Below are 12462 nucleotides of genomic sequence, written 5' to 3' on the forward strand. Positions count from 1 at the left end.
GTAAATAAACAATATCTTTACAAGATAACGGATTGAATTTGTAATTACATAAACAGTGTGTTTTTTTTTCTATAATTCTAAATATAGTATATACCATTTATTAGTGTTTTGCTCACTCGTGTATCTAAATGCATATGTTACTGCATATTTTAAAGAGTTTAGATAAAAAAAAGAGTTCCTTGAAGCAGTTACAACATCAAAACTCCGTAATCCAAACCATAAATTAAGTTAACATCAAATATGTCGCCGTCCTCGATTACAGTTCAGATAGTGGACATCTTACAACCTTAAATCATTCAACCTGTTAACAGAACATAGTTAAAACTAAAATTCAAATTCATTTACAAAACAAAATGAAAGCTGTTTTGATACTTAGTTTTACAGTTTGTTGTATTATATTTCGTGGTGTTACATGTTACCAACACGATATATATGACTCGCATGAAAAGGAGAAAGCACCTACTAGTGATATAAAGGAATATATTAATAAGATTGTTTCAGAACTTGTTGAACAACATAGTAATGATATGAAAGCGCTAAAACACAAAGTTGACTCACAAGAAAATAAAATAAAAAATCTTGAAAAGGACGCATTAGTCCATAAGTCTGTCATTTCAGAATTAGAAAATAGGATAGAAACTCTGGAGGCCACGCGTATGGGAAATAATGGAAAGGAAAATAAACAAAACACGTCTGAACAACATACAAATTTTACGTCGAAAACGTTCAACAGTAAGTTTGAACCCGCATCAACACAAAACGTAAAACCTGGTAAGTAACTTTCTATTTGAGTCTTTATTAGTATTAGATATCTATGATTTCTGTCTATTTATTGATATAATCTGCTGATACATAAGCCTATGGAATTGTGATAGTCAAATTAAAACAATAAGTTCATTTTAACAAAGTGTATAAGGAACTGGTAAAGTCAAATTAAAATTATACCTTCTCTTCAAAACTGCAGTTGGCTGTATCACTGATACAGTATATCTGATACAGTATCAAATACGTATCTGTATCAGATCCCCTTTCTAAATTCCAGTTTGTTTAGTTCTGCCCATTGTTTTCTCGTTTAGGGCATACTCATTATTTTTACTGGGGACCATACGCCGCTTTTCCTGGAATTACACGCTAGTGTATCTTTGAAGGTTCTATGTACACCACTGTATGTATACATCTGCGGATGTTTGTACGAGGGATGATCAATATATAACGGGAAAATGCTTATAAATTTGTTTGTACTTATCATTTTCCAGAGATATTTTATACTGGGGTAAATACATATATTAGAAAAAAAACAAACACACGAAATAGTGTGAAAATATATTGATAAATTAACAATTGACAACAATTTTGCCAACCTATGAAACCCATAGGCGGGGCAACGTCATTTACGCGCTAATTGACGTACAACTGAGTTCAACGTTTTTAACTTAACTTCACTGTAGTAAATGTCACACATTTTTAAAAGCTTCTCGAAATACTCTCCTTTTACATTAATACATTTTGCCAACGGGTTAATTACCCAGGGTAGAAGTGAATTACGATAATCATCTTTAGGAATTGCGTTCAGCACATTCAACACTTTCTTACGAAGTTCTGAAAATGACTAATTCATTTTTACACCCCGCAATTCACGTTTCAGTGTCGGAAACAGGTAAAAGTCATTTGGCGACAAATCCGGTGAATAAGGAGGATAATCTTGCAGATTAATTATTCTATGTGACTTGTGGTCGCTTTCGGTGTGGGGTGGCGCATTGTCATGATGCAGGATGAAATGGTCCAACATTTCCGGGCGTTTCCGAATCCAGCGTGTTGCAATTTTCTCATATTTAACTTTTTCTTCAAGATTGTATGGACAATTTCATATGACAAGTTCAGTTTATTACACAGTTCTCTGACAGTTAACCTCCTATCACTGTTTATGAGATCTTTCACCCTTGTAACGTTCTGACCGTGCGCCGACGTCATTTTCCGGCCACTCCTTGGTAAATCATACGCATTTTCCCAACCGTTGTTAAATCAGTCATACCATATATAAATTCTTGTTTTCGACATTGAACGATCACTAAAGGTACCCTGTATTTCTTGCACAACTTCATTTTTACTTTTACTCTTCAAAACTAAAAATGACGACTCGTGCGTGACGTCATCGTCCGACTGGATAGTCTTAAGTGACCATAACTGTTAATTTTCACCAATGTACCGTTGCTAGAATTAAAACTGTAACGGTTTGAACTTACGTGAAAATGGTGAAAAGTATTCAAAATGCCCCGCCTATGCACATTGAGCGTTACCTTAGCAACTGTAGATTTTAGCATTATATTAGTATAAACATGAATATTTAGCGATACATTGCTTATATATGTACCTACTTCTGGCTTAAGTGTGAGAAAGATCGATATGATTATAAAAAAGTTATGAGCATTTTCCCGTTATATGTTGATCATCCCTCGTACTTTTGGCATGTGTAAATGCTGAGTTCTGCTCAACCTGGTATTAGAGGGCATGTACGGTAGCATGCATTTCCACTACCGTCCATGAACAGGCTCAATCAAACCGAGCCTGCAACATGTTCGTGTTTGTCGTGTTGAGCGACCTGTGGAGTTTCCACTTTTTCTATTTTACAGTATTTTGCTATTAATATGAAATTTTTGTTCTTAAATTATATGTGTATTATTCTCAATCTACAGGAAAGAGGTTTTAAAACAAGCTTTTAGCTTACTCCTCAATTAATATATATTTGTATGGAATCATATTTGCAAATAAATATTGTTAAAACCAAACCAAACATTGGGTACGAGGTAGGAGATTGATAGTCTATTACAATACAATTGCGCGTTTGAATAACTAAAGTATGGTGACCTCGTTGTGCGCCCGCATGTTTTTAAAGTACGTAAATTATTGTCCCTCAGTGAAAACAAAATTACTTATATTTATCGATTAGGTATTTACGGCTTAGGTATTTACGGCTTGTGGTTTTAACAGTAACTCTGAATTGCTCTTTAGAAGAAGCTGTTTTCCTATCTCTGTAAGAGTGACAAATTCATACGCTTGAGATACTTCGAGAGTCATGTGATGGATAAAAAACGTTCAGAAGAAATTAAATTTCACATTTAAATTTCAGAAATCCGCCGTCGTGTACGTAGAGCTAACGTTGAATCTCCCACTGCATTCTCTGCAAGTATCACATCTGATCAAGAACACCTTGGTCAAGGGCAAGATATAACTTTCGATCACGTGATAACTAATGTTGGTGGTGCTTACAACAATCACCACGGTTCATTCATAGCTCCGGTCTCGGGAACCTATGTCTTTTATTTTTCACTACACAGTCCGGGTGCAAGGGCAGATTTAATGGTAAATGGTACAGCTATCGCCAATTTATACATTGGAAATGACCAGGCCTCCCAACAGGTGATTGTTACACTGAAAGCGGGGGATGATGTCTCCGTTCAAAACATTCAGTCGGATAAACTTTACTGGGGAAGCGGTTACAGCACATTTAGCGGCTTTCTGCTATATGAAGGGATGGACGTTAACCAGATTGTTGGATAACACATTTGCTGTAGCCAAGCATAAACGTTACAGTCAAAATACTTACGTAAAATTTATTTTTTTGATCTTTCTAATACGGAAATGTTACATTTCTAGAACTCACTTTTGGTGAACAATTTGTTATATAACCTTTAATGCCATATTGAACAAATTGAAAATGACAGGACATCAAAAATGTGTATTTCTAATCTTGCTACCCGGATTTCTGCTTAGAAGATTTTGGGAATTAATTAGTTTCATAGAGAATAATTTCATTAATATACTTAGGGAACCATTCGATCTTAAAAAAAGGTTAACTTTGTTTAAAATAGCAGCTAAACAGGATGTATCCTGAAATATGATTCAGCTAGTTAAAGAAGAGGTTCTTTTCATACTTTTTAACTTAGTTACACGTTAACGGATAATGCACGTATACCATGTGATCATATTCCATCACTGACATAAGAGGAAAATGAAAGTGTTTTAAGTAAAAACATCTCCAATTCGTTTCAGAATATTGAGAGAAAAATTATCGAACTTGCACGATCAAGTTTAAAGGATTCAGATACTTTACACTGCCGAAAGAAACTTTTGAATATGGTATCTAATTCTACAACGATTCCTCAACGAATTCACAAGAGTTAACTTTTCATGTAGACGGAGTAAACTCTTTGTTCAGCATATCTCTCAATAATAAATATGGTTCATCACGCTTCATTTGCTGGATCTTTAATTTCCTCTGCTTCTTTTCCCCATTTCATTTTATTCACAATTGGAATAATGAAGGCGAGAACACCAGCCAGATATGCAAGTCCGCCAAGAAGATGAAAAGTAGCAACATATGAACCAGTGACGTCACGCAGGAGACCTGGAAATATAAATCACCTATGATTAATGGCTGTCGTCTAATGGTTTGAAGCCAATCTGAGGAATTCAGAGATCGAGAGTCCAAACCTCCGCTTTTCAAACTGCAACTGCTATCATTCTTGCATATAAGACTTTATATATTGGTCCTGTGCTGGTGTGTTAAACATTGCACATTCAAGAACAATGAGAAGCCTGAACACTTTGAGCATTTCCTGTTTCTTTCATTATTAACAATGTTAAAGCTACTTTGATAATGTGTCTTCCGGTCTGTTTCGTCATGCCTTTAATAGTGTTGCCCTTATTGCTCTTGTTGCTCTGCTTTCTAAGTATTATTATTGTAAGTTTTTTCTTTTATGATTATCTACACGAGAATTAGTACGCATTACATATTGTGCATTTAACATTGTATGTGTTAGGGGTACATTAGCAGTGCCTAAATTTCATTAACAAAATTCTGTAGTTTTGGAACATAGTGGGAATAAAGAGTGAGGATTAGTTTAAAGACTGGGCATAAGTCTTTGTTTTGTCCTCTTAAATATATGTGCGTTTTATGTTGTCTATGTATTTTAGTGCAATTTATATATTTTTGTTCATTTACACAGTTATAGAGTAACAATTTGACTGGGCTGCGTTCTTGGCGTAATAGGAACTTTTGACTTAAAGTTCTCAGATTTCATTCAAAATTTGGCCTGATTGAAATTAAGAATTCTAATATGCTTTTCTCTGTTAAAACACTCTTACGCTAGAATGTCATCACGTTAACATGCGTTGACGTCAATGTTTTTGTTGCGACCAAGAAAGAGTGCTACTATATTTTATCTTCTGTTTTAGATTCAGGGCATATTAGAATTGAAATAATTCATAGCAAAAGAGTGTTTTAACACTATTTATACACTCGGGTGGCAATACATCATACAAATAATTTCACTCGGGCTGCGCCCTCGTGAAATTATTACGCCCGACGTATAACCGCCCATCGTGCATAAACTGTGTTAAAACACTCTTTTGCTATAAATTATTTCTTAACTGATTATTCGAACGGAACATTGTCTCATAACATTAAACTGTATCTATGAAGTCTTCTTTCGGCAGTCATAGTCAGTTTATACAAATGCACTTAAATACCTAAATACCACTTTCAAGATCCACAGTATAAAAAAAAAATCAGGTGCAAAATTAGGAACACGGGTGCACAAATAAAGCATTATCGTATGTTAACATTACTGGGGATAATCTGTTTCAAGAAATTTGAACATCACCAGATCATAGAAAGAATGTGTTATTTGACATGAAAATTAAGTAACATATACATGTAAATTAAGCAACGTGTATATAAAACATGTATATTATTCTACAGTTCTACAAAACAATTGTAAATTACTGATATATGTCATGTATTACGGAGAAGGACTGCCTGGAAAGTCCACATCCCGGACAGTTCAACGCCTTTAAAAACTCACCATTTTCAGAAGACTGTTACATATCGTCGTTTTGATGTTTCACATACTTAGGCTGATTTCAGCAATCTTGAATATTTTTATCGTTTCTTTTTGTTTAAAAATGCCAGTATAATTACGTTCATTTCTATTCAATAGTTGTTTCCCTTAGATTTATCAGTCAAAAATTGCAAAAGGCGGACTCGCAGATGAAATATTTAAATAAACGAAACACTTATTTTCCGATTAAGGACTCGGACATTACTGCAAATTCATAAAATTGTACATGTTTTGCAGTTAGTTCTAGTGCTACAGTATCTTATTAAAAATAAGCATGCATATAAATGCAGACGACATTACACTTCTGCTCGAAGCTCAATAGATACCTGCAACTGGGAAGAAGACTGCTATTGATGTCCCATGTACAAGAGTACCAAAGCCTAGGGAGCTCTTAAACTTCTCTGGTCCTATTACCTCCATCAGCAGTACCGCATACACGGACATATATTGTCCACAACATGCACCTGTATATGAATTATGAAAATACGAACTTGCATTTAGGCGTGTGAACATTTACTTTGTACAATATGTTAACTTTATGAAACAATACCACGAAGTTTCTTTATAAAATAATACTTAATGATTCGCTTTGTTTTATTTTTCTGTTGGGTTAAAGGTGATAGTTATAGGTCATACGGCGACCCTCCAGTTTTTCGTGGTGAAGGAAGACCCCACGTGCCCCTCCGGGAGTTATTTCATCACGAAGGGGGACCTTGGTAAAACAATCGACCTTCCGTAAGCCAGATATACGTAATAGAGTCACTGCAAGTATGTGACCTATAACATGTATGATAAAAATACCTTCGACACTGTATATTCAGAATCAACTAAAAACGAAATAAAAATGGTATCTATATGCAGGAAGTCGTCAGTGTGTTGGTTAAAATGCACTTCGAATGTTAAAATCGTAAATGAATGAAGTTGTCTTTATTTTAAAGACGGATGGTCTCCGTTCCAATGTGTTACTGAATATAGGCTTGGCTATTTGTACTTGAAAAAGAATTTTTAAGTTAATAATGGCACTGAGTTTAACATCTATTTGTACATACCTACCCGCTATTACCGTAAATATTATCATCGTTGGAAATGAATTTACAAAACGCATCAGGTGTGAAGCGGTTCCAAGAACGAATGTTGCGATGACTAATATTGTCGACCTTTTGATCCACTGTCTGTCTGCTACTACACCCATTGTAACCTTTGATACCAAATCAATGACAGCCATTAAGGAAATTAAAAGTCCAATCTTTTCATTACTGATTCCTATATCTTTTGCATGTGTTGGTATGTAGACTGGTACCAGCAATAAACCAGACATCATGAAAAAGGCCATTAATAGGTATGTAATAAAAACGGGATTTCGCAGTAATCCTAAATCAAAAACTGTGCATAACACTGAAAAAATGCACGATTTTATATTCGAACAACATTCTACCTCATTAACTTTGGTATCAATTGTATCTTTGTCACTTATCACAACATAATCCTTTGAACTCTCTTCCGTTGGTGGAATATTTAAATCAATAAATGAGCCACATATTCCTCCACTGTTTGTGTATAATGCTACTTGTGACCTAGATATAGCATCAATTACTCCTTTCAGAACATTTTTGATATGATTTATATTGCTTTGACTGTCATATTTCTCATATCTGTGTTTATCATCAGAGATAGTTCTCTTCAAATTGCCAAACGAGTGAGCCCGCACGCGAAAGAGCAAAGGTGACCCTTGAGATATTTGGTTAACCATACCCGGATCATATGATTGCATGCGGGTAAAGTTGGTTGTTTTCACATGAGAATGATTTAAAAGGTCCGATTGTGACTTGACGTCTGAATGGAAGACATCCGATTCAAGCTTAATTTCATCGAACGTTAACTTTGTAGAACCAATGTAATGTTTTTCAGTATTTTCTTTCAATAATAGCTTGCCATCTTCAGTAATGTTAGTGTCTTTGTCTTTTAAATGCGTTTTCTTCTTTGAATAACTTTCTATTGGTCTCATTAGTAAAGCAGAAACCCAAATATTCATAAGTAAACCAGATATAATTAATATCGCTCCTGTGTACTGGAATTCATCAAATAATTTAACAGTGACAGGAGCAAAGATGAGTCCGCCTACGGAGCCTCCTGCAGTGAAGATACTGTTTGCAAGACCTCTATGTTTATTAAAGTAAACGCCGATTATTGCAAGCATTGGTGGAACAATCATTGCCAGTCCGACACCTATAATGATAATAATTATTATATAATCGCAATAACAATAATAAAATAATTACAATAACAAAATTTATTGTAATAATAATTACAACAATAGTACTTTAAAGGCACTGGACTCCAGATCGTACCACAACAAAAAAAGAGAAAAAATTAGGTATCGGGAAATTAAAGCTATATTTCTTCAGAAAGCTTTGAAATTTAACTACCGAGAGACTGTTACGGAAACACGTGAGAATTAGCTTTTCTTCTATTTTTTACATTGAAAATCGAAAAGCGTTTGTAACGCTTCATTTGTGGTAAACGAAAAAAATGAGATGTAGTAGGACTCTCTCGGCGCCTGTATGGCGCCAGATAGTATGTTAAGGTGACGTCAGATTTCCGTGTTTTAACGGAAATTTGCACGGATTTTTCATAGTAATATATTATATGCATAGTAATATATTACCTGTCTTCTGCTTCTTCTGTTTTTAAACACTATGTCAGTAAAACAGTTATGGCGATATTTTTGCAAAATCATAAATATTGCTTTTATCGTTAGTTATCAAGGCATTGTCATTGTCAGTTATATTTGATATATATATACTATTACTTTTATACCACTGGCCGTTGTATGTATAATATGTTTACCTCCAAGTACGCCTTGAGCGAAATAAAACACTCTAATATCAGTAGCAAAGGCAGTTATAAGGTAGGCTGCAACCGTGAAGGTACCACCAGTGAACACAGAAACTCGACTGCTAAACTTCTTTAGACCAATGGTCATAACAAAGAGAGCTGCAAGATATGTACAGAATTAGTTCATTCTGTAAACGTGTAGAGTAACATACAGCCTTATAGATAGGAAAACAGATTTTGTTGTTCTAAAATTGAAACATATAATTATATATGATTCCAACCGACTGCAGTTTGCAGTTAAAATATATACAGGGAGATTAGAATTATTTTATTGCACTGCAACGCGCTCAGATTAAAGTTGATCACATTGACAATCCTTCTTTAGAACAAGTCTTCCATAATGTGTATATCTGACTTTTAGGAATAGAAAGAAATAACGACTTTTACCATATCTTCATAGGCATACCGGACTTTATATATTCATATTTACTGATAGAAATAAAAAAGTTATGCAGTGTTGATAAATACAGCCTATATTCTAAGCAATAATGCAGTAAATCATATACATATTATAAATCCTATGTATTGCTTGTGATAATTTGCACAAACACACTGAATAAGTAAAGTTGGTTCACATGAACTCTTTAAATTATACTCAAATTAGATAATTGTTGAAAGTCAAACCTGTAATGCTGAGCACGACATTTTGTATAAGACTCATCACTGCTGTCTCTGACGCATTTGATTTGAATCTCATCTGATATTGAAGGAAGAACACACCAAACGATCTTATCATACCACCATATACTATAATCTCTAACACACATGCTAAAATAGAAATCAAATAATATCACCAGACCACTATATTCTATAATCTCAAACAAACATGCTAAAATAGAAATCAAATAATCCAAACCAGACCATCAAATACTATAATCTCAAACACACATGCTGAAAAGAAATCAAATAATCTCATCATACCACCATATACTATAATCTCAAACACACATATACTATAATCTCAAACACACATGCTAAAAAGAAATCAAATAATCTCATCATACCACCATATACTATAATCTCAAACACACATACACTATAATCTCAAACACACATGCTAAAAAAGAAATAAGATAATCCCACCAGACCATCAAATACTATAATCTCAAACACACATGCTAAAAAGAAATCAAATAATCTCATCATACCACCATATACTATAATCTCAAACACACATATACTATAATCTCAAACACACATGCTAAAAAGAAATCAAATAATCTCATCATACCAACATATGATATAATCTCAAACACACATATACTATAATCTTAAACACACATGCTAAGAAAGAAATCAAATAATCTCACCAGACTACTATATTATACAACCCTCTCAAACACACGACATGACTAAAACACATCAACTGATCTAAATTGAACACCATGTATGTCCGACGCAAATCCCGACAAATATGACTATTTTAATGATTGCACAGTAAAAGAAAATGGTATATGCGTTACTCAACGAACAGTATAGGCGAAAAGGTACTAAATTCCTCCTCTACTATTTTCTATGTAAAAATAACAATAGATAATATGTTTTATCAGCATTCATAGTCTTTCATTTGTGAAACTACTCTTGTCTTGAAGGTTTGTCTTTAAGCAATACAAAAGAGAAAAAACACCAAAAAGATAATGTTTTGTTTTTGTTGGGTTTAACGTCACACCGACGCATATATTTGTTATTCGGCGGCTTTCCAACTTTGATGGTGGAGGAAGACCCCGGATACCCCTCCGTGCATTATTTCATCACGAGCGGGCACCTGGGTAGTGCCACTGACCTTAGGTAAGCCAGCTGAATGACTTCCTCACATGAAGGATCCAACGACCGAGTGAGGCTCGAACCTACATCAAAAGGGGCAAGTGATTCTTAGTCAGTGAACTTAACCACTCGACCATGGAGGCCCCCCGAAAACATAATGGGCTGAGATCATAATGCTATAAAACCATGGCTGGCCACATGACTGAGACAAGTGATGAAAACGCTATTATTGTTGTGGTAAGCATCAGGAAATACCTTCTACCAGCAGTTTCGACATAAACTTAAAAGCATATAACGTAGTTTAAAATCCTTCGCGGACATTCTTTTTTACAATCAAGCATCAATAAAGCTTATATCTGGCTTGAAAATGGCGTTTTGTAGGCGGGTAAATGACACTATGTATTGATATGGACTACTTTCGTGTGGACCACGGAGGCATATCTGGCAAATTTCTACCAGCGTATCTATATAAATATGTCAGAACACTTTTTCCAAAGTATTGATAAGCCTGCTTTATCTATTACTTTTATTTTATTCTTTTAGTGACCATATATCTTACCAGCGTTCCTGAATTCTGCACCATTACTTATCTTTTGTCTGCATAACCTCATGTAAAAAAGCAGACAGAGGAAGAATGACTTCATAGATGTTGCTATCTCTCAAATCGAACTTGTCCAGACATAGAGATCAACCCTGCCTACTAGAGTTAAACGATCGAGCTACTTGTGTACTGTCAGACCATTTTATGCTTTTTTATTAGCTCACCTGTCACATAGTGACCTTTTGTGATCGTGCGTGCGTCCGTCAACAATTTCTGGTCTGCATGATAGTGGTTTCATTTATGATTTTATTTTAACCAAACTTACACGCAACTTGTATCACCATAAGATCTCGGTTCCTTTTTTGAACTGGCCAGATCCCATTATGGGTTCCAGAGTTATGGCCCCTGAAAGGGCCAAAATTAGCTATTTCGACCTTGTCTACATAATAACAGCTTTATTTATGATTTGATTTTTACCAAACTTGCACACAACTTGTATCACCGTAAGATCTTGGTTCCTTTCTTGAACTGGCCAGATTCCATCATGGGTTCCAGAGTTATGGCCCCTGAAAGGGCCAGAATTAGCTATTTTGACCTTGTCTGCTCAATAGCAGCTTCATTTATGATTTGAATTTAGTCAAACTTGCATAAAACTTGTGTCACCATAAGATCTTGGTTCATTTCTTGAACTGGCCAAATCACATTATGGGTTCCAGAGTTATGGCCCCTGAAAGGGCCACAATTAGCTATTTTGACCTTGTCTGCATAATAGCAGCTTTATTTATAATTTGATTTTAACCAAACTTGCACACAACTTGTATCCCCACAAGATCTTTGTTCCTTTTTGAACTGGCCAGATTCCTTCTTGGGTTCCAGAGTTATAGACCCTTAAATGTCCAAAATTGGCTATTTTGGCTTTTGCAGCCATATAGAGACTTCATTTATGGTTTGGTTTGATACAAACTTTCAAAATATCTTCAACAACAATAAATCTTGGATTCCATGACGAACCTGTCAGATCCAATCGTAGGTTCCAGAGTTATTTTATATCTTATTACCTCCCCTGATTGTAATCAATATGGATTTATATCAGTAAGTACTTATAGGACTTATTTGAAATTTCATTATTGTCATTAGTTGGACTGAGACAATCAGGGTAGATAACTATGGACTGATGTTATGTCAAATTACCTCCCTTTATTTCAAATTAAAATGGGTATATCTCCGTAACTAATGAAGATACTGATCTGAAATTTCATTTATGTCAATAGATGGACTTGGACAATCAGTGAAGATACATATTGACTGAATTTATGACAGATTACCTCCTTTATTATTTATCTAAATGAATACACCTTAGCA

At 34.7% G+C, this 12462-nt stretch overlaps 2 protein-coding genes across 2 annotated transcripts in view; one reads left to right on the forward strand and one right to left on the reverse strand.

The window, feature by feature from the left end:
* The first annotated feature begins 204 nt into the window (after positions 1 to 204).
* Positions 205 to 3641, forward strand: LOC123554206 (uncharacterized). The gene is made up of 2 exons (XM_045344185.2): positions 205 to 771; positions 3128 to 3641. The coding sequence occupies exons 1-2, from the start codon at positions 354 to 356 to the stop codon at positions 3556 to 3558; spliced, it is 849 nt and encodes a 282-aa protein (XP_045200120.2). The 5' UTR covers positions 205 to 353; the 3' UTR covers positions 3559 to 3641.
* Positions 3642 to 4239: 598 nt separating this feature from the next.
* The window catches only part of LOC123554208 (uncharacterized), a 36619-nt gene continuing 28396 nt past the window's right edge, over positions 4240 to 12462 (reverse strand). The window contains exons 9-13 of the mRNA XM_045344186.2: positions 9420 to 9563; positions 8748 to 8894; positions 6954 to 8126; positions 6227 to 6364; positions 4240 to 4405 (exon numbers count right to left, since the gene is read on the reverse strand). Coding sequence (XP_045200121.2) covers positions 4245 to 4405; positions 6227 to 6364; positions 6954 to 8126; positions 8748 to 8894; positions 9420 to 9563 — 1763 coding nt within the window. The 3' untranslated portion in view covers positions 4240 to 4244. The remainder of the gene's footprint in view (positions 4406 to 6226; positions 6365 to 6953; positions 8127 to 8747; positions 8895 to 9419; positions 9564 to 12462) is intronic.

Source organism: Mercenaria mercenaria, chromosome 7, assembly GCF_021730395.1.
Source record: "Mercenaria mercenaria strain notata chromosome 7, MADL_Memer_1, whole genome shotgun sequence".
NCBI lineage: Eukaryota > Metazoa > Mollusca > Bivalvia > Venerida > Veneridae > Mercenaria > Mercenaria mercenaria.